The 23,132-nt window shown below is 39.9% G+C and overlaps 1 protein-coding gene across 4 annotated transcripts in view; it reads right to left on the bottom strand.

Moving 5' to 3' along the window:
* The window catches only part of RAD50 (RAD50 double strand break repair protein), a 63,237-nt gene that overhangs the window by 27,572 nt on the left and 12,533 nt on the right, over nucleotides 1-23,132 (bottom strand). For 3 of the 4 annotated variants that reach the window (XR_016281772.1, XM_089530749.1, XM_089530759.1), the window contains 8 exons: nucleotides 16,143-16,328; nucleotides 15,783-15,987; nucleotides 14,306-14,434; nucleotides 10,994-11,159; nucleotides 8,726-8,919; nucleotides 3,738-3,944; nucleotides 2,362-2,544; nucleotides 1,707-1,864 (listed from right to left, as the gene is read on the bottom strand). Coding sequence is in view for 3 of the 4 variants with exons in the window: in XM_089530749.1 (XP_089386875.1) it covers nucleotides 1,707-1,864; nucleotides 2,362-2,544; nucleotides 3,738-3,944; nucleotides 8,726-8,919; nucleotides 10,994-11,159; nucleotides 14,306-14,434; nucleotides 15,783-15,987; nucleotides 16,143-16,328 (1,428 nt within the window). In the remaining variant the exon portion in view is untranslated. The remainder of the gene's footprint in view (nucleotides 1-1,706; nucleotides 1,865-2,361; nucleotides 2,545-3,737; nucleotides 3,945-8,725; nucleotides 8,920-10,993; nucleotides 11,160-14,305; nucleotides 14,435-15,782; nucleotides 15,988-16,142; nucleotides 16,329-23,132) is intronic. The other variant, XM_089530769.1, reaches the window with a different exon arrangement.

The raw sequence follows: 23,132 nt of genomic DNA, 5'->3' as shown, positions 1-23,132 counted from the left end.
AAAACACTGGATTGCAGTCTACCTGCATCTTACCACATGTGGTTCCAACCCAGACTTGTGTGATGAACACACTATCCTGTTTCACTGTGCACACATAGTGGGGGAGTTGCAACTGCATTTTCTTGGTTAACTGTGTTTTATACATGAGAATTCAACTTAGAAGACAAACATACACGGCACAACTAGCCAAGAACCAACTATCCCATCTATCACAGATTCATTAAATTAATGTGAGCTCAGCTACATGGAGTTCCCAATGCGTCTGCCTGCAGCTTTGGCCCACAGTATTGCGTATATGCAGGCAACCACTTTTCTCTAATTTGTTTCTCTCCTGACAAACCAAAGGAAGAATCCAAAGTTTCTTAGGCTTGTTACTCTGTTTTTCTGACAGAGAAGCAAGTCAGAAAAGGGCAGCTTCCTGCGTTCTTACAACATGAGACACAAACAATGAACAAAAAAAGCTATGTGTTTTGGCTACAGCTCCTGATACATGTAGATCTCTGACTGACATGCTCCCACTGCATACAGATGCCTGACTTGACATGTCATGCAAACACACTTGCTCTCTGAGAGCCTGTGCATTTTTTAAAAGGGTAGAACAAGAAGGCCATTTAACAACAACAACAACAAAATCCATAATCTGGAAAGGGCAAAATGATGTTAAGTAATCCCATGAACTGCACAGCAATCAGGCCACAATTATACTAGGGGGAAAAAGTTCCAGAACTATGCTTTCATAACTGAACTGGCTAGGGAAAACTCAACAGCTTTCTGGCTGGTAAATTCCAATGCATGTGACTATTCTTTTCTATCATTCAGTTAACGAAACAGTAAACCCCATAGGAGGATCTCTTTCTATCATGTTAACATCTCTTACACCACCTCTCCCATATCTGCATCTTCCACTTCCTTCCTCAACATCCTTACACCCTCTCTCATGTCTGCCCCACTTCCTTTCTCAAAATCCCTTTTTGACTACTAAAGCCTTATACAGGCAGAGAGCACAGTATCCTGAGAACTGTCCCTACCCATATAAACCTGCCTCACCCTTCAGATTATCTACCAAAGTCCTGTTTTAGCCACCCCCCGTCCCAGCACTGCAAACGGAAGCACAATTTCTGGCAAGATCTCACTGCCAGAAGCACAATATTGTGTAAGATTAAGATCATTCTTAATTCTTGTAAAATAAACAAAAAAACTGATAAAACATTGATACATTACAGCTTTTTGGTCAAATCTGGACATTCATGTCCTAAACACATTTAGATTAAATGAATGCACTATCCTCTACACAGTGGCACAAAAGGAATGAATGTTCTGCCTAAGAAGTTAGCCTGTCTAACTTCAGCCAACAGCTTAAACTTATTCTTTTCAGCAGACATTTTCAACCTTAGCTTCTAAAAGAAGGCTTAGAATGCTGCTGTTTTTATACTTATTCATCTCACCTATGGCCATACCACCCTGAATATGCCCATTTGTTTGATCTCAGAAGCTAAGCAGGGTCAGGCCTAGTTAGTTCTTATTTGACTTAATTGATTTTTACTTATTTGCTGCCTCATTGTAACTATTTAAATAGGATTCACTGCTCTAAGTAGGTTTTTTTAAAAACTAAAAACCTAGAGAGGGGCTGGGGAGATTGAAAACAAATCACTCCACTTTTTTATTGCATCATCATTTATGCCTTTTTCATATGAATGAATACTTACTTGAGCTTGGCAAGTTTGTCTCTTGTCTGATTAATTTCTTTAATTTTAGAGTGAAGCCAATCTTCAAGCTGCCGTTTATTTGGGAAATATCCCAACAAGGAGATTAATTCTTCACTGTGCCTGGACTTTATTTTTCTGATTTGCTCCTCTTTATCAGCCTTTAAATAAAGAGATGGATACAAATAACTTGTAGCTGTGTTCTTCAATTATATATTAGCTTAACAACAACAGACAGATAAACAAAACATTTGCAATTCTGAAAATATTCAGTTGCCCATGCTGAGGCTATGTCTCTTCCTCCCCTCTGATCCCTTTCTTGCCTTGAGGCTAACCATATTTTACAATTGTGTTCCAAGTAGCAAACATTGATTGATTGACTGGTTTTGTACACTGACTTTCTTGCAAAGTGGAGACCAAGACGGCTTCCAAAAAGAATCAATAAAAAGACTTTAACAATAAAATTTTAAAAGTCTGCTTGAACAAATAAGGTATTGTCAGCTGTCAAAAGGAGAGTGGGGTGGCGGTGCAGAGAATTATGTCTCATATAGTGCTGACCAATGCACTTGGCACTCCTTTGAACCAGGCCTTTTACAGAAAAAATACATTTAAAATTATGTATTCTAAGATATTAGGAGTGTTGGAAAAAATGCACTACTTTATCTTTCTTCAGCATGTCCATTTGGGTTATAATTGTCGTATTTAAGTTCAACTGCTCCATCTCTTTATCCAGTTTCCGAAGGATGCCATCCAAATCTGTCTTCTCTTTTTGAAGCCCTTGTATTTCTTTTTCTAGCATGTCAACCCTGTAGTTCTTCTCGGCTTCATCTAGTTCATGATTCTGAAGAGAAAAATAATGCAAGCTGTCAGGAATGTATCTTCTAACAAACTCTGGACAGTTAAAACTGGAGTGGTATTCACATGGTGATAACTAGTGTTAGCTATGGACACAAGACAGAATTTCTAGCTGCTGAAGAAGCCTTTTTTCATCTTTCAACTCTATTTCTCATTAAAAGGAAGCCTTGGCCAACAAAATGCACCCCCAGGTAAGAATCTCCTGTATACAGCAATTTATGCAGGCAGCTAAGTTAGAATAGCAATAGCAATAGAAAGTACATTTCTATACCACTTATCAGTGCACTTAAGCACTCCTTAAGCGGTTTACAAAGTATAAGCTAATTGCCCCAACAATCTAGGTACTCATTTTAGTGACCTTGGAAGGATGCAAGCCTGAGTCAACCCTGAGCCCTTTCGTTGGTATTGAACTCACAACTGAGTGAATGGCTGCAGTACAGGCATTTAACCACTGTGCCACCAGTGGTTTTGTTTTGTTCTTTTCATATAGAGGACAAATGTTATGAGGGAGCAATCATGTAAATGTTTACATGCAGTCTGAAGCAATATAAAGTCTGGGGCTGCATCTGTGCTGCAGAAATAATCCAGGATGACACAACTTTAACTATATAGGCTTTATACCAAGTCCTGTATTGCCATGGTTTTAGCTCTGCATGATGACTAAGATCACGCCAACCTAATTCACGGAGCTACTTGATCTCCAAGCTTTGGAATATGAGCCTATATGCAGCCTTGATCTGTCCAATCCAGACATAGCTATGCCTATCATCATATGCACAGACACCACAAGAGTAGCAGGCATTTGTGTGTCTTAGGCACACACGCCTCCTCAGTGTACACAGGCCCTATATATTTACAGAAACATCAGTGTAAGACTTCCAATATACAGAGAGGATATTTGGAAAGAAAAAAGGAATCATAACTGATTGAACAAGACAGCTTTAGATGTTGTAAAACAGATGTTACACAGTCTGATGCTGTGTGTGTGTCAATGAGCCCATGAATTTCAGAAGGCATTCTAAGGCAAGGAATACTCAGAGTTAGTTTTGCTAGTTCCTTCCTCTGAAATATAGCTTACAGCACCGGGTATTTATTGGCAGTCTCCCATCCAAGTTCTAACCTTTATGGTATTTTGGGTATGTAGGCCCCTTATCTGATATTACAAAAAGTAAATCTTACTGCTTTGGCAAGTTCCTGATCCAGTTCCAGGAGTCGATCTGAAGATCCTTCAAGCTGATGTAATTCATGCTTAAGGTTTTTCATTTCAAGTTGTTTTTTATTTTGAATGTCTGACTTCAACTCAATAGTTCTTTCAAGTCCAGTTTTTTTATCTCTTATTTCATCGATTTGTTTCTGCTTCACTGCCTCTTTTTCATCAAATTCTCTCTGAAAAAGTCATGAAAAGTATTTACACAAAGGATAAATATATCTGAAGTTAGTTCCACAAAAACAAAAGGGACCCATTTGGGATGACATATGCTTAGGATGAAGTAAATGAGCTTAGCTGTACTCACTTTCTTAACCAGTAATCACAGAAGACTCATCTAACCCTGGGAACAAAAGCGTGTCACTACTAACTTTGAACACAATCATCAGTTTAAAAAGCGTGCTTTTCTATTAATGTCTTTATGTCTTTCATTGTACTGATAATGCTAAAATTTCATAATCACTGTCAGGCTGCCATAAGTATCAAGGGATTCCATATGCTGCAGAAAGAAAGTACAGTGGGCTGGAATTTGGTTCCAAGACCCCCCATGGATATCAGTATCTGTGGATACTCAAGTCCCATTAAATATGATGGTACAGTAAGATGGTGTCCCTTGTATAAAACTGCAATATAAAGGTTTTTTTGGAAATTATATATTTTTAAAATATATAAAACTGTGGATGCTTGAATCCATGGGGAAAAATCTGTGGCTATGAGAGCTGACTGTATGATCATGTCCCTTGGAGGGATGAGGTGGGGGGCTTGGCTGGCCACCCTGGAAAAAAATATCGCACTTAATAGGCATCAAAGAGCTCTTACCATTTTCTTAAGTAAGATGCCTTCAACACACATACAAAATTAAGAAGTGATATGCATGGTCTAATGCAACCTGATTACTACCACCCAAAATTACTATTATTCAGAATTAGCAGCTTTGACTTTTCTGGCTTTGATTATTCATGGATTTGATTAATATTAATATTTGATTAATATGTTCTTTCTATGAATCTCAACATCCTCCAGCGGGATGCTGCTGGAAGATAACCAGAGTTACGCTGGAAGACCGAGAGATTCCCAGAGAAAACATTCTATGGTCAACACCCACCTGATGTTGACCATGGAGTTGCACCGGAGGACCTAGAAATTCCTTGAGAGGTGTTCTCTCAGGTAAAAAAAAGTGTGTTTTTTATTTGTCTTTTTTTCTACTTTCATGGGAGTCTTGCACCCCTAACGCCAGGAAATCTGGATCCACTGTAGTTTGACTTTCCCCTTTGAAAACTATACTACTAAATCTGTTTCATAATAAGATATGTCAAGGAACATACATATTAAGCTTCGTTGCCACAGTTCTTTCAAAAACAAAAAATACGCTTCAGGTTGACATGGGGAAGAATTTGCAGGAATGATTGTGACTCTAGTAATCAAATTGCAGCTTTAAAAATACAGCTGGTAGATCCTTTTCCTGAACCACAGGAGCTGCATACAACTTGAGATCCACTGGAGAGGTCCTTCCTTCAGTTCCACTACCTTCACAGGTCCAGTTGGAGGGAACCCGAGAGAGGGAACACAAGAGAGAGCCTTATTGGTGGCTGCCCTAAACTTTAGAGCTCTCTCCCCGGAAAGACTGTAATGCCCCTTCCTTGTTGTCAACAGAAGGCTTTTTAAAAAAAATCCAAGCAGGCTTTTAAAATTTAAGACTTTTAACGACTATGATGCGAATGCTGTATTGTTTTAAACTGTACTCTTTCAATTACTTTTTTACTTTTTAATGTGTATGTTTTAAATTATTTTAATATGGTTAATAGTTTAATTTTTGTTTTAATGTTGCTTTTAATTCTATTCTAATCATTTTAATTTGGAATCCACCTTGTGTCCAAAGGCAGGACATAAATTATGATAGTAACAATAATAGTAATAGCAATGATAATACTGAACATTCTCTACTTGAAACAGAGGGAAAAATCAGATAACAAACATAGTAGCAAGGTGTCTAGGTCAAAATTTCTTCCTAATATGCTAGTTTGTTGGAATGGCTTGAAACAAGGAGTGGAGGAAGCGTTAAGATACAACAATTCCCACAATGAAAACTCAAAGTGGTAAAGTCTAGTCTAGTCCATCAGCCCAATTCATTCCATAGGTAGATACCTGGACCAAGAAGTGGAATTTTTTTTTATTCCGATCCAGGAAAATATCTCTTTGCAGAAGGCATAACTGTGTAAGTGCCCTTCAACTTTATTATTTAGATAAAATGCCCAGATTTTGTCACTTCTCTGACACATACTTGCAAGATAGGGAAAAAATTAATGAAAAACTCCTAGTGGTTGATATTTCTCATCAGCTCTCTGAAACAAAAGATGGTAATTAAGTCTAGTTTTACATTTTTATCAGTCTGAATTTCACTTTTAAACAGAACCTGGAAATGACACTTTTGTGGGCTACAATTATCAGAATCCCTTAGCCAGTGTGGTCAGTAGCTGGGATTCAGGCGGTCATAAGCCATAGAAGTAACTCTTTCTATTTCTTTTTTTACCATTTATAATCAAGCATAAAAATTCAAAGATATTTGCATATTATTTGTTTATATTATTTATATTGTTTATTTTTTTTTATTCATTTGTATCCTGTATTTCTCCCTCAGCTTTCTCACGAGAACAAGTAGTTTACAAAAAAATACAATATATGTAAAAACTTACCAAAAAAGTTAAAATGTAATTAAAAGGCCTATTTTAAAAAAATTAAAGACATAAAGCAACTAAAATGTAATGCAGCACACTATTAAAAGTCCTGCAGTTCCTGAAAGCATGTCAGGGAGTGAGGAGGCTTTGACTACTGACAGAAGGGCAACAAGGTCGTAACCTGGACTCCCACACTGCAAACCTGCACTTTTGGGGCAGTGTAATCCCACTGAACTTTGACTGCATTTCTATTCTTTTATCTGCCTTTCAATTGATCAGGCAGGCTTCTGCATAATTTGTTACTGACATATTATTATTATTATTATTATTCACCTTTATTTATGAAGCGCTGTAAATTTACACAGCGCTGTACATGCAATCTTTTTAGTTAGATGGATCCCTGCCCTCGGGCTTACAATCTAAAAAGACATGACACAGAAGGAGAAGGGAGTGGTGGAGGGAAAGGGTAAGAGGTCCAGCAGTTCCTCTCTACCTCCGAGGCCTGGACCAAGGCAGATGGACTGGAGGGAGGGCTTGGCTTCATAATGGATGGCTAATCATTTTCCAGGGAAAATACATACTCTCAAGTAGGATAATGCATATACAGTACATAGCAATACAGGAAATGGTTTGATAAAAAGGCACCAAAAGAACATCAAATAGTAAGCGACAATTATGCAATGCCTGGGAAGGCTTCTCTGAACAGGATGGTTTTCAACTCCGTTTTGAAGCTGGTTAAAGAAGTGATGGCTCTTGCTGGGGCAGCAAGTGAAAAGGGGCGAATCCGGGATGGGGCAGAGGAAATCCTGGGCTGAGACAGCAGACCTTGACTACCAGAACGGAGGGCCCTGGTGGGAAGGTGAGGAGAAAGAAGGTCTGATAAGTAAGGAGGAGCCAGTTCATGGAGGGCTTTAAATGTCGACAGCAGGAGCTTATACTGAATGCAGAAAGGGAGGGGGAGCCAGTGAAGGGATGCCAACACAGGAGAGATGTGGTCAGAGCGCTGGGCGGATGTGATAATGCGTGCAGCTGAATGCTGGACAGAGATTAAAGGACGGAGGTGAGGAAGAGGAAGCCCAGCCAGGAGGACGTTACAGTAATCAAATCGTGAGATCACTAGGGCATGGACCAGGATCTTGGCAGTGGAGGCGGAGAGATATGGTCGGATTTTGGCAATATTGTATAAAAAGAATCTACAAGCCTTGGCTGTGGTCTGGATCTGAGGGATACACGACAGAGAAGAGTCAAAGATAAAACCAAGACTGCGGGCTTGCTGGACTGGTTGGATAGAAATGTTGTCCACAGAGACAGAAAAGGAGAGTTGAAGGGTGGACTTAGGAGGAAAGACAAGAAGCTCCGTCTTGGACATATTGAGCTTCAAACGCCGATGGCGCATCCACTGCGAGACAGCTGTGAGGCAAGACGAAACTTGCTGTTCAAGCCTTGGAGAAAGGTCAGGGGCGGAAAGATACAGCTGGGTGTCATCGGCATACAGATGGTAGGAAAAGCCAAAAGAGCTAATGAGTTTTCCTACTACTGTTTTAGAACTGGAACAGCCTCTTAATATTTAGTTGGAAAGAGAGGCAGAGTTGGGTGGCATCAGCACACCAGAGATATTGAGGCTCAAAAATTCTAAACCAGGGGTCGGCAACCTACAGCCCGCGGGCCGGATCCGGCCTGGTGAGGCCTTGGGACCAGCCCCAGCCCGGTCCTGCCGCCAATTGCTGCCCCCGCCGCAGCTTCCGCACTGCTCCGGGCGCCATTTTGAGTTCGGCCCACCAGTTGTCTGAGGGACAGCAACCCGGCCCCTGGCTCAAAAAGGTTGCCTACCCCTGTTCTAAACAATGCCTCCCAGCTTTTTCATGCTGGAAAAAATATCACTGAGGGATCAATGCAGAACTTTGAAGGACTCCATAATCCAAAAGTTAAAGATTTCATTGAATTCCCCAGAAACACTTGAGTTTATCCTACAAAAAGGGGCAGAGGCTGCAACCACACTGCAGAAATAATCTGGTTTAACACCACTTCAATTGCCATGGCTCAAACTACAGGAACTGTAGTTTGTTGTGGCACCAGAGTGGAGCTGATCACTCCTTTTACCCATGCAGCTTGCATATGTACAAACCAATCTAAAATTTATTCTGATGTCCCATTGTTTCAGTGTAATTTGCATTGAAATAAATTAGTATATGTTTGCACCCTAACTTCTCTGCAGATTTAAAATGTGGTGCTCTTTTCCTGTGTTAAATTAACTTAGCCTTTAATGAATGTGCAAACATACTTACCATCAACTGATCAGCAGCTTCCTTGTCTTTGTTCTGTCTTTCTTTCACAAGCTTGTGAAAACTGTCAATTTGCCTTTCACTAAAGGGCACTCTTTCAAATCCACCCAATTCCAAATGAGCTGCCAAAGACTGAATTAATGAATCTCTTGTCCTAATATGCTGCTGGTGGCGATCTGCTTGCAACTGAAGACGACCTTTCACAGACATATACACATGTCAAAATATTTAAATAAATTCATTTGCAAAACTAAAAGAACAAGAATTTGCAGCTCTCATTATTATGTGCAAGAAGCTAGAAAAATGTCAGTCTAGTCTTAAACAGAATTACACTCATCCCCCCACATTTGCTGGGGTTAGGGGCACAGGACCCCCATTAATGTGGAAAAGCCACAAATAACAAAAACACTATGTTTTTACCTGAGAGAACACCTCTCCAGGAATCTCATCCAGTGCAACTCTGTGGTCAACATCTGCCAGACATTGACCACAGAATTACGCTGGAGGAGCTACATATGCCTAGTGGAGTGTTCTCTTTAGTAATCTCTAGGTCCTTCAGTGCAAATTTTGGTTAAAGTTGACCATAAAGTTGCACTGGAGGACCTAGATATTCCAAGAGAGAACACATTAATAAAAATCATGAATAATCAAATTTGCAAAAGTCAAAGCCACAAATGTGGAGGGACAATTGTATTACTTGCCTGGTCACTTAGGGTGAGTAAATTTAAACTCCAGGGAAGTAGAGTTGATCCAGCATCTCCCCTTTGCAACTTATATTCAGTAGTTACTAAAAGGGAGCCAGTGTGTTGTAGTGGTCTGAGTGTTGGACTGTGACTCTGGAGGCCAGGATTCAAGTCCGTACTTGGTCATGGAAACCCACTGGGTGACTCTGGGCAAGTCATCCACCTCAGAGAAGAGCAATGACAAACCCTCTCTGAAGAAACTTGCTAATAAAACCCTGTGACAAGGTTACCATAAGTCAGAAATAAGTAGAAAAAGATTTGAAGGCACGCAACAATAAATTATTACTCGATTCTCTATGCATGCCAAGATGTTTCCAACATCTTTCCTGCATGACAGAGGGTTGGACTGGATGGCTTTTGTGTTCTCTTCCAACTCTATGATTTTATCATCCTCTCTACTGAACCCCTATGGATCTCCAAAAACAAGAAATCCTTAAGCCCTCTTCCCTGTGGCTTAAATGATCTTGAAAGAAAGTGCCAAAAGAAGTGGCTTCTGGCTTTGGGGGCATGCCATTTAGACTATGCACACCACAAGTGTCCGGAAGACACACTGAGGCTGTGCTCTGGTCTAAAGGACCAGATCAAAAAGAATTCAGTTTAAACTGATTCCTGGCAGCGCCAGCTTGGGACCGGATGTGGTGGCCTGCTTTGGGAATAGGCCGTGCAGTTGCCATAGTCCCAGTCCAATGGCAGCTGGAGCAACCAGTGGCCACTTCACCCCAAAGTCTTTCTTACACCTGGCTCTTTAAAAGAACAAATCACTTTGTGTGTCTGACCAAATATATCGAACTTTACTCCCAAGTACACCTACCAAGAGTTTTCCAGAATAGCTTTTTAAAAAAACTGTTATTTTGTTCAATGGATACAAGTTTACAATAGTGGGTTTTTTAAATTAATCTACTATGTGTGCAGAATCATGCTAACTCTTCTGTGTTAGGGCAACTTTTATGGACTTATTTGTAAATCATTTTCCAAGGCTACCAAGTGAAGATGTGAAACAGTTTAATTTCAGTTCTACTCCTAAGTCATCTTTACCATTTATTTTAGGAAAAGGTTTGGCCAGCCTACACACCACTGGAAAATATTGAGAGCTACCTTTTTTGAGATTCAGAATTAAGAATTTTGAAGAATCTGGCAAATAACTTGCAAGTACCAGCTTTTCTCAAAAAAATATTGAATTTAAGCACTGCACATATATTACACAGGAAATTTAAAAAACGTGTGAATGCTTTCAAAGCTTGAAAACATTTTCCCTAAAACTGTGAAAAAAGAGTTTTTTAACCAAACCTTGATAAAAATTAAATGAAGCCAGAAGAAATGATGTTGCAGGCCAGACTGAATCCATGGACTAATGGTTGATAACATTCTTGACTGAATGTATACAACTGGCAGGAGGGATCAAAATAATCACCCACAAACATCAGTGTGGGAACATATTTTAAGATATTACCTCACAAAAGAGAAATATACCTACTTGTCATAGATACCTCTTGCAAGTGTTAAACATTTAAGAAATAGGAAACAATACCTTGTTCAACCAATAATTCTGATTTTTCTCTATTAAATCTTTGGTATTCTTTGTTTGCTCGCTCCAGTTCTCTCTGACATTCTGTTAATCTCCTCTCCTTTTCTCTCACGGTTTTCTGATGGTTTTGATACATTTCTCTAAGTTGTTCATCAGTTCCTTGAAAAACCTAATGTTATAGTTCAGAAAGAAAAAAAGATCAACAATCATATTTATCATGTTGGAGTCTAAGGGCCAAAAACGGAAAAGATGCAGGAAATCTGTGATTAGTATCTTCCTTTACTAAGAAAAAAAAAAAAAAGGGGGGGGGCGGGCAGCTTAATCTGCTATCCCTCTGGTTGTTTTGAAAAGAAATGTGGATCTCTGATAATAATTATAAAACAATATGGGTCCAAAACACACTGCATAAATAATCCAGTTTGAGACTGCTTTAACTGGGTTGGCTCAGTGCTAGGGAATCCTGGGAATTGTAGTTTATTGTGGCACCAGAGTTCTCTGATAGAGAAGACTGAATGACTCACTAACATTGAGCCAGTGTAGTTAAGCCAGTCTCAAACTGAACTATTTATGTAGTGTGTTTTGGACCATAGAATAGATAAGGAAAGATATTAATAAATGGTCCAAACTACACCTTTCTCTTTTTTGGCAGCAGTCAAAATGACAATACTCCCAAGAATGAACTTTCTTTTTCAAAATTTACTAATAATAATTAATGAAAAACCATTCCAAATTTGGCAAAGATTTATCTGGGCAACAAGAAAGCCAAGAATTAAATGGAAATCATTAAAAGACATAAAAGAAAATGGTGAATGCAGAGAACCAGATTTCAAATTGCATTATCAAGCTTGTGTATTAAATTGGATAAAGGATTGTATAACTTTGAAACCAACCAGTTAACTTTGAAAAGTGAAAGAATCCAAAATGTTGAAGACCTCAACAGCAGATATGGATAGCAAACATCCATATGATATGGAAAAGCAAAGGTAAATTAAGAATTCCATAACCAATTTATCAGGCAATCCCTGCTTAGAAATTGGCTGACTCAAAAAGAAAAAAAATTACAGAAGAATTACATTATGGATTTCCCTTCAAGAATCATTCTATGGAAGGTGGAAATCATTAGCTACATGGCTCAGACATGAGGACATTTCAGTAAAGGACAAACAAAACAAACATAAAATGAAGTCACTGGAAGAATGAGAGAAGTTAAATCCCAAAATACACTGGCTGTTATACACACACAATTAAAAGAAAGATTCAAAATGGATCTAAAATGGGAAAGCTTTGGAGAAGATGGAAAAGGATTACCAGTAGATACAATACTTTGTAGCACAGATGGTAAAAACACAGTAAAATTCTATAATATACTTATCGCCAGAGAATGAGAACAAGACTAAATTAGAGTGACTATGGTAAAGAGGGCCATGGATATATGAAATGATATTGACTTGGAAAGTTGGATATATTCAAAGTAGAGGATGCAACAATTTACAAAATGTCAAGACCTAAAAGAAAACTATCTGAAAATGGTATTTTCACTGCAAATTTCCAACAATGGTATTTAACCCTGCAAAAGATTGTAAAAATGTATAAAACAGCACAAAACAAATGAAACGACAACAGGCAACAGGATCATATGTGGCAGAACTGTCCACAGGTGAAAAAATTCTGGAAAAGAATACATATTACAATAAAAGAGATCCTGAAAATTACTAGTAAGATCCAAAGCAAGCGAACTTATAATTAACAACTGGAGGGGCAATAGTAAGATTGCATTAATTAAATAAGAAGTGGGGATATTAAGGGACACAATGTCTTAGAAAATCAGATAAACCAAGAAACCACAGGACCTCAAGTTCCATTGGTTTTAACAGAGGTATGGCCACACACACATGCACGTGCCACCACTGGAGTGAATGGAAAAAGGAAAGGAAAAAGAAAAAAAAGGAACGATCTCTAAGAGGAGAAGAGGCAATTCAGGATTCTGCAGGGGGGCCATGACCCCAAAATCCATTACATAGGAAAAGGCCTAAATCCAAGACCCTTTTACTAACTCTTGTTTTACCTCCTTTGATTTTATGTAGTGTTTCTCTGGGACAGTTTCAACCCTTTCCTCAACCTAAACATCTCTATGCTGGGAAAGCTGTTATCAGGTCAGTGAGAAGAAACTCTGGCCCAAAACAGATGGGCAGATAGGGGTGGCTTCTGGCCACTCTGGAGGTGGGGCGTTTATAAAAGGGTCTGAATTTTTTTTGCAGTTTAAGAATTGCATTCACTCTTAATTGCCTCTATTTAATCTTAACAATGCTGTAAAAATATCAAGTCTCATTTGGTATATGCCATTTTGTTAAATCATCACTATTTTTTTAAAAATGACAAATATTACAACAAAACCAGAAGATAAACATGTTAAACATGCATCAGTTAAATGATTATTACATCCATGGCTGCCAAATTCAATGTAACCATAATATTCTGATTTATGATGTATTATTCTATGTAGTTGCAAGGATAAAACATGCAAAATCATAATTTAAATGATCAACAGTCAGGCTTCTGTAGTGTAGTCTTTTACTTTTCCTATATAAAATCTGGAATGTGTCTTGGTTAGTAACATTTAAAAAGTGGCAACTCATTTCTACAACCTTGTTACAAGGAAAGGCATCTATCTTCTGTCATAACTGACTAGTTACTTCTATTTCTAACAAGTGGTTATTTTTCTTCAATTCCTATAAAGAAAAAACCTAAACATATAATGGGAAGCTCCTCAACTTCATTTGATCCACAATAACAAAGTGTAACTATCTTCTCCAATGGGGCACACTTCAGAACTGCTGAAAACAACTCTCGTTATCCCAAGCCAACATGATAAATGCAAAAATGTCCACATCCCCCCGCCCAAACGTCCTCTAGGCAATGTAGGGAGAGGGCATTTTCAGCACATTTTGAACTTACCCTGGGTCAATTTAGACCCAAGAGAGGACTTTTCTGAAACAGGAAATGACTTCTGCTTGCTCCCTGTTATAAAAAAAAGGCCTCTTCTAGACCTAAAACAACTAAGGAAGGTCCGAAGTATGGCCAAAAGAAAAAAAAGAAAAAAAGAAAAAGAAAGAAAAGAAAAGAAAAAGAAAAAAGAATCCCCCACCTTTTTTCTCTGGTGGGCATTTGGTAGCAAAAGTGACCTTTTTTGGAAAGTGAATACAGCCCTTTCAAGTTCTCCAACTGTGACTTCCCCTCCACAGTTGCCCACCCCAAATTAATTCATAATCTGCTTCACAGAAGGTAAGGCAAGCAACAATATACTTTCAAGCCAACCTTTTCCATCTTTTGTTGCAAATCTTGATTATCTTTTTCCATCTGCTTTTTCCGACTTTCCAGAGCTTTTATGTCATTGTCAAGTTTCATGACTTTTACAAGATTATGTTCTATTTCTGTCAGCCGATTCTGAGAAAGAGAAAAAAATACTAAAAATAAGCAAGGCATATAGCAATGATGGAGATTATGCAACAGTTTTGTAAACTCACTGAACTAACCTCCTGAGGGTCAGCAGCCCACTAGGTTTCTATGCAGGGTCAGAGGAAGGACAGGGCTCTCTATCCCTCCTCTACCCACCCTCTTATTCACTTGCACAGAATTACATGTATCTATCATCATGCAGTACCTTTTCAACTACAGTGACTGGACAAATGCTCACCTATACAGGTGTTATAAAATATTTATTTTTACCTATATTAAGGCAGAGTATTTAAGATAACTGGTTCTGGGTGGTACTAAAATCTCTGCACACAGAAACAGTCTAATAATTTCTTATATGTGTTTAGTTTGAAACAGAAAAAAATTGGGCCTACCACAGGCTAAATCCAATTGCTAATCTCAGCTACAGCAGACCTACTGAAATCAGTTGCTGAATAGTAAATCAAAACCTTTGGTGATCCCATTGAGTCAAAGGATCTAGCCTAACTAGAATTATTAAAGTTGGATTCAGCCCTATGGGTGCAATCAGGGCAGAGTCAACTGGTTCTCCTCTAGCTGGCATGCAATATCCATCCCTTGTACATAAGAGGGCTGCCCTTTTTAGAAGAAGAACAACAACAATCCATCAGACTCTCTGAATGGACTTCCAGTTAGTAAAGCCCATGAAAAACAGTGGCACTAACTCTTAACTGCCAAACATGTACAGGAAGATTTTTATTTTATTTTACCATATATACTCGACTATAAGTCGACCTCATGTATAAGTCGAGGGCAGGTTTTGGGGGCAAAATTAGGGATTTTGATATGACCCATGGATAAGTCGATGATAAAACTTAGGTTCATGCAAAAAAGGACCTAAATGATGAAGTAAAGGAAAACAATGCTAAAGAACCTACAAAATTATGGCAGGTATAACTGTTTTGGCTCACACTAGAGGCTGGATGGAAGAGAGAGTAGAGGGAGGTTAGTGCTTTCAGGACAGATTGCACTCTTGCCTTTAATCAGGGGATGGCTCCCTTTTTAATAAGAGTTAAAGAATAGTATTTACACTGACCCGTGGATAAGTCGACCTAGGTTTTTGAGGTCAATTTTTGGACTAAAATTTCTAGACATCTATAAGTATAAACAGTATTGCATGTTACAAACACACAATAGGGCAATACAGTAGTATCTATATATTTCAAACTAGAATTGTGTTAAAATAGTACAAATAACCTCTTTCAGATGCTCTAATAAAAACAGTGTGCATGCAGGATTTATTTTCTAATATATACCCTACAGAAAAATCTTAGCTATGCAACTGCAGAAAACAAATTACCTTTAAAGGTTCAAGCTGCTGCTCAATAGATCTGACATTTTCTTTGGAGGCAGCCAACTGAGTTTCTCTATCAGTAAGATGCTTCTGAATTTCATGTGCCTTTTCTTTATTTTGTTTCAAGTACTTCAGCTCCACCTGGCACTCTTTAATCCGCTGGCCTTGCTTCAGACGTACCTGACGAAGCGTTTCCAAAGCCTTAATGTACCTTTTAAGAATTAAGCCAAGTTATATTTCAACATAAATAGCATGAATTGCTTTAATAGATGATTATTTTAATGAGCTATTTTAATACTTTATGATTAAAAATAAAAATAAAATCATTTCATTTACATCTATTTTTAAAAATAGATATAAATTAACCTTGTTGCTGAAAAGATCTCATCAAATTTTTGTTTCAGAGCCTTTCCTTCACTTAAAGGCCAGTTGGATTCTTCTTGGTGGCAAAAAATGACATTGTTAAGCACAGATTTGGAAACACCAAGGGAACCAATCATCTCTCGGTCTATTTCTGCACATTTGGAGCTCAGACTGACTTTTTCCCCATGTCTGTATGAACACAGAACAAAAAGCATATGCATCTGACAATCCAGTAAAATTTCAATATTAATAAATATACTAGAAACATTGAGACCACAGGTTTTCCTTTGCTTTGCATACTCAGTCTTCATTCATTAGGAAATGACATGGAAAGCCTTCTATGTACAGTTAGCTCTCTATATCCACAGATTCAAACATCCCCAGCTTGAATTTTAAAAAAATCCAAAAAGAATAATTTGATTTTGCCATTTTATATAAGGAACACAACTGTATATAATGAAACTTGAACAGCCACAGATTTTGGTATCCACAGGGGATCCTGGAACCAAAAACAAATGGATACCAAGGGCCTGCTGTACTTTATAATTGCTTTTGGGTGTGACATTTGATATGTTTTTCTTTCCTTTGACAATACATTATGTATTACTTATTAATCTTTCTCCAATCTAACTCTATCTGAAAGGGACATAGTAGTGCTCATTATGTTAAGAGAAAGCGCCTCCCCTCACAAAAAGAGATCACATCATTGTAAGTCTCAAACTGATTGCCTGCCTTGGGTCGGTAATGGGCTGAATGAGGGAAAACAAACTCAAGCTGAATCCAGAGAAAACGGAGGTACTTGTGATAGGTTCCCCACATCAGGGGAAGGAGTTTTGTCAACTAGTCCTGGATGGGGTCACACTTCCCTTAAAGGATGAAGTTCGCAGTTTGGGAGTACTCCTGGATTCATTTCTACAGCTGTCATCTCAAATAGATTCGATGGCCAGAAGTGCTTGGTACCAACTTCGGTTGATACGCCAATTGCGTATTTGGTCCCTACATGGAGCAAAAGGACCTTGAAGCAGTAGTACTTGCATTGGTAATCTCTCGTCTAGATTTCTGTAATGCGCTCTACATGGGGCTACCTCAGTACCAAGTTCGGAAGCTTCAACTGGTTCAAAATGCGGCAGCCAGATTGGTCACCGGAATACCTAAGTCGGCCCATATAATACCTGTGTTAAAAACTCTTCACTGGCTGCCGATTAGCTTCCGGGCACAGTACAAAGTGTTGGTTATTACCATTAAAGCCCTTTGTGGCTTGGGCCCAAGTTACTTGAGGGAACGCCTCTCCCTACACAATCCGCCCTGCACTCTCAGAACATCTGGGAAGAATTTATTAGAATACCATAAGCCCAGGTTAACGTCAACTTCCCATAGATCGTTTACGGCTGCAGCCCCCAAACAATGGAACAGCCTACCAGAAGAGATTCATCTTATCACCACCTTAGATGCCTTTAAGAAGGCACTTAAGACTGATCTTTTCCGGTGGGCTTATCCATCCGACCTCATTTAAGATAAAATGCTTCACTTCTGGTTATGGTATGTTTTCTAAGTGTTTTAGATGTTCTAGATGTTTTAGCTATTTTATTGAATTAATAATAATGTCAAGTGTTTTACTGATTGTATTTTATATCTGTACTATATTAATCTGCTGATGTGTAATCCCACCTCAATCCGCAGGGAGAGGCAGGAAAATACAAATAAAATCCTCCTCCTCCTCCTCCTAGTTGATTCCAAAATGTGGAATCCATGATCTACTTGAAGAGGTCTACAAATTTGCCAAATATCAAACCAATTTTGTTTGTATAAACACCGTATAATGCAGGCAAATGTGCTCAGGGACTTTTTTGCCATACAACTTTTAGCGTGTGTGTGTGTGTGTGTGTGTGTGTCTGAACAGGAAAATTTAAATTTATTGGCAGATTTGGATATTATTTGCATGGAGTTGACCATTTCAAGAGAACTGAGTCTCTGAGTTTCAGATAGGTGCAGGTAAGTATCTGAAAGTTGATTTTTAAAATTTCTTGGAAGACTTGGATGCAATTTACACAGATAGTTGCCCATTCCAAGGGAACTAACTGGCAAGGCAGATCGGCATAAAGAGCCGGCTGCAGGGTGGCGTGGGGGCATGACGTATGCACACCGAACACCCCAATGCTGCCCCCAAGCTGGCATCACGCCACCCCACTGACTACACAGCAGGCAGTGGCATGGCATTTCTGTGGCATGGCGTTTATACATGCCACGCTGCAGAAACGGGGAAAAGTCACTGCTGTGGTGGAAAAGGGAGGCTTTTTTCCAGCTCAAAAAGAAGCAGCATTTTGTCACCTCTTCTTGAGCTGGAAAAATGCCGGATCGGGGCCACACTGTGCAATTGCTGTGGCCCCGATCCAGCACTCAAAGAAGCGGCATGATGCCACCATTTAGGGCAGTCTGTTTCAGTGCTAAGTTTCCAATGTTTCAGATGCAGAGAATTACAGTGAAGCCTTGTTATACACTGGGATTTGGTTCCAAGATCCCCTGTGGATAACAAAATCCATGGATGCTCAAGTCCCATTAAATATAATGACATAGCAAAATGGTGTCCCTTATAAAAAATGGATAATCAAGGTTTGATATTTGAAATTTATACTTTTTTGGAACATTTTCAAACCGTAGATGCTTGCGTCCGTGTATAAAAAATACATGTATAAGAAGGGCCAACTGTATGTGCAAGAGCAGCCTTTACAGTTTTGATATCAAAAAGGGCACTCCTATTTCCCATCTATCTCGGTACAAAATTGTTATGAAAATACCATACAACACAAAGGTGACCCAAATTCAAGATAATAGGTGTAGTGGCTTCTGTGAACAGGGAGCCTTCCAATCTGAACAAAAATAACATTTGTTAGAGGACGTAATTCTCCCCACACTATTTACTCCAATTTAAGGTTGCAAATATTTGGCAAACTACTCCTTAGTAAACCAGAATAGGATTATAGATCCTATTTGAAATTCAGTTTTCATTATAAGCTGAAGGAGGGTGATTCCAACAAAGAACTACAGACCTTCTCTTTTTCATATTACATTTAAATATGTTTTCTATCTGGGAGCCACCTTGGATCCCTTCTGGGAGAAAGGCAGCATCTCTTTGCATACTGCTTTTTTATTAGATAAATAAAGAAAGCTCTCTGGATATCTCAACACAGCTCAAGAGAATGTCATTTATGGTTTTTCATAATAAATTATTACCCTCCTATTATGCTTTTATATGTTTAATTAGCAAACATGGTTAGCTGTATTTATTGATTCTTTCGATATACACCTAAATAATAAAACATTAAGTATGCATTATAACGGTAACTCTAACTGTATGTATTATACATATCATGCAATAAAGCAGACTCAAATACATAACAAACACTGTGGGACTGCCAACAATGGAATGATGAATTTCCTTTTCAAGAACCAAGCAAATTCAGTGAGAGAAACCTGCCAGTTTTAAGACTAGAATTAAGACTCATGTTGGGTCATGTTGACAAAGCACGGAATTGAAAATTGTTAAAAGCATGTGATGTCGAAGGCTTTCATGGCCAGCATCCATAGTTTTTTGTAGGTTTGAGGGGCTATGAGGGCATGTTCTAGAAGAGTTTATTCCTGATGTTTCGGCAGCAGCTGTGGCTGGCATCTTCAGAGAATGCTGGCATGGAACAGAGTGGGGCATATAAACAGTGAGCCCGCACCATGAGTGGGCTTCACTTCCGCAGCTTTTGGCATATGCTGAAACCACGGGACAATCTAGTGAGTGGTTGCATGCCCATAGTGTACACGCTGCGCCACATGCACACACCCCATTATTTTCAATGGGGCGCGAGCATATGTGATTTTCCCCTTACACGGGGGAGGGGGGGTCCAGAACAGATCTTCCGTGTAAAGGAAGGGACAACTGTACTGTTGGTTGAGAGGAAGCAATTTACATGTTAATCTGCATATTATTCTGTTGTTGAATGGCAAGGCCCCAGGGTGTCTAATTAATAATCCGTTGTCTGATGGGAAACCCCCTCACCCTGGGTGGTTTTCATTTGCATTTGCTGGGCCTCGATTTTGGTGTTTTTCAGAACTGGTAGCCAAACTTAGGCCCAGGACAGATGGGCAGGAAGCACCGTCCTTGGGCCAAAACTAGCGCTTGGGATCGTGCAGCAACCACACGCTCCTGAGCCCTAGTTTGTATAGACGGCGCCATCTTGACGCAGCGCCGCCCACATGATATTGATATTACATGCATGCCATGTACAAACAGCGTGGTGAATGCATGACATAACCGCAACACCCCAGGGTGCTTACGGTGCCTTGGCAGCGTCGTGGGAAGGAGTTCCATTTTGGAGCTCCTTTTTGGTGTGTGCATCGTTGGCGCAGCAACCACACGGCCGCACCAATGATGCAGAGGAGAAAGGGCTCGCCCCTTTCTCCTCTTTAGGGTCAGGATGCCGCCGGGCATGAAGCTGCAGGAGAATCCCTTTTCCAGGCCGAAGAGAAGTGGAAAACGCCAGATTGGGGCCACTGGGCTGTGCGTGCGGTTACTGTGGCCCCAATACTGCGCTTCCAGGGGCGGCACAGAACCATCCCTTTCAGGCTGCTCTATACAGCCCCCTAGTTTACACTAAGGGTTTCTTTTTTCTTGTTGAAGTTGTCCACCTTTTTATGGATTTCAATAGCTTCCCTGTGCATTCTGACCTGATAGTTGTTGGCATGGTTCAGAATTTCAGTGTTTTAAAACAGCATTTTATGCCCAGGATGGTTTATAACATGTTCTGCTACTGCTGATTTTTCTTTCTGACCCAGTCTGAAGTGTCTCTCGTGTTTCTTGATTCATGTTTGGACACTGTTTGGTAGTCCCAATGTACGCTTGTCTGCAGCTGCATGGTATGTGGTAAACTCCTACAGCCATGAGAATGTCTCTCTTGTCCTTCGTTGAGTGCAGCATTTGCTGGATTTTCTTGGTCGGTTTGTAGACCATTTGGAGGTTGTGTTTCCTCACCACTTTCCCTATTCTGTCTGTGACTCCTTTGATGTATGATAAAAATACTTTCCCTTTGGGTGGTTGTTTGTCTTCCCTCCTATGAGGTTTTCTGAGTCTAGCAGCCTTCTGATGTCTGAGCTGTAGAGCCCAGTCTAGGTGCTTCAATTCATCTTCTAGGAAGTGGGGTTCACAGATTCTTTTTGCCCAGTCTACCATTGGTTTTATTGTGGTTCTTTTTTGTTCTGAGTGATGGTTGGAGTTCTTGTGTAGGTATCTTCCAAGTGTATAGGTTTTATGTATACTGTGTGGCCCAACCGTTGGTTTGATTTGCAGATGAATGGCAGTGTTCTTTCCTTTTCTTTTCCCATTGTGAATTGGATGTTAGGGTGGATGTTGTTCAGAGGGTTCAAAAACATAGTCAGATCTTCTTCTCCATGGCTCCAGATGGTGAAGTGTCATCTACTGTACATATCAGAACCATATTGTGAGCTTTTTTGGTGCTGTTTCCAGGGCTTGCTTTTTAAAGTGTTCCATGTAAAACTTTGCTATCACTGGATTCAGAGGGCTTCCCATGGTTACCTCATCTCTCTGCTCGTAGAATTTACTATCTCACTGGAAGTAGCTTGTGGTGAGGCAATGTTTGAACAGGGCTGTGGTGTATTCTGGAAAAACTTGTCGGCTGAATGCCATGATGTCCATTATGGGGACTTTGGTAAACACGGAGACCACATCAAAGGTGATTAGTATGTCTCCGGGTTTGAGTTTGAGGCTGTTGACTGATGTAGTGTGGGGTTTGCCCTATATGGGTTTCTAACTGTGTGACCAGAAACTTGGCCAAGTCATATATGGAGGATCCAATGGTGCTCACTATGGGTGGGGGTGGAATGGAATCTCTGTGGATCTTGGGAAGTATTCAGCGAAGTACAGGAGAAACCCTCTCACAGCCACAGAAATTTACCACATACTGTGCAGCTGCAGACAAATCTACATAGGGACCACCAAATGCAGTGTTCAAACACGATTCAAGGAACCCAAGAGACACTGTAGACTTGGTCAGCCAGAAAAATCAGCAGTAGCAGAACACGTCATAAACCAGCGGTTCTCAACCTGTGAGTTGCAACCCCTTTGGGGTCGCCTAAGACCATCAGAAAACAGTAGCAAAATTACAGTTATGAAGTAGCAATGAAAATAATTTTATGGTTGGGGGTCACCACAACATGAGGAACTGTATTAAAAGGCTGCAGCATTAAGAACGTTGAGAGCCACTGTCATAAACCATCCTGGGAATAAAATGCTGTTTGAAAACACTGAACCATGCCAACAATAATCAGATCAGAATACAGAGGGAGCCACTGAAATCCACGAACACCTGGACAACTTCAACAGGAAAGAATAAACTCTTAAAGTAAAGAAAAACGCCGTACACACCGCCAGGAAGCAGTGTCCTGGCGGCAATAGTAGGGCTCAGGACCACACACCAACAGCATGGTCCAGAGACCTACTACATGTGGGTGGCACCACTAATGAGTGGCACTGCCCACACGGTGGGCATGTTGATGATGTCTGAGCACCTACATGTCTACTCCAGGGAGCGGCATCGTAAGGGCTGCGATGCAGCTCTTATGATGTTACAAAAAAGGAGCCACTCTAGGCGGCTCCATTTTTGCTGTGCAGTGGTGCCTTGCCATTTGGTTGCTGCGGCAATGCTGCGCAGCAAAGAGGGGCGGTGTTTCATCACCAGTGTGTACTGCCCAAAAGTTTGGCAAAATCAAGACCCAGCAAATGCAAATGAAAACCACCCAGGGTCAGGGGGTTTCCCATCAGACAATGAATCATTATTTAAATAGACACTCTGAGGCCTTGCCATTCAACAACAGAACAATATACAGATTAACATGTAAATCGCTTTCTCTCAACCAATAGTATACATATACCACTCTCCTCCATGCCAGCATTCTCTGAAGATGCCAGCCACAGCTGCTGGCGAAATGTCA

Source organism: Sceloporus occidentalis, unplaced genomic scaffold, assembly GCF_023333645.1.
Source record: "Sceloporus occidentalis isolate IW3139 unplaced genomic scaffold, rSceOcc1.0.p SCAF_1, whole genome shotgun sequence".
NCBI lineage: Eukaryota > Metazoa > Chordata > Lepidosauria > Squamata > Phrynosomatidae > Sceloporus > Sceloporus occidentalis.
The sequence above is the reverse complement of the archived record's forward strand: the minus strand, read 5'-3'. Positions and strand labels throughout refer to the sequence as shown.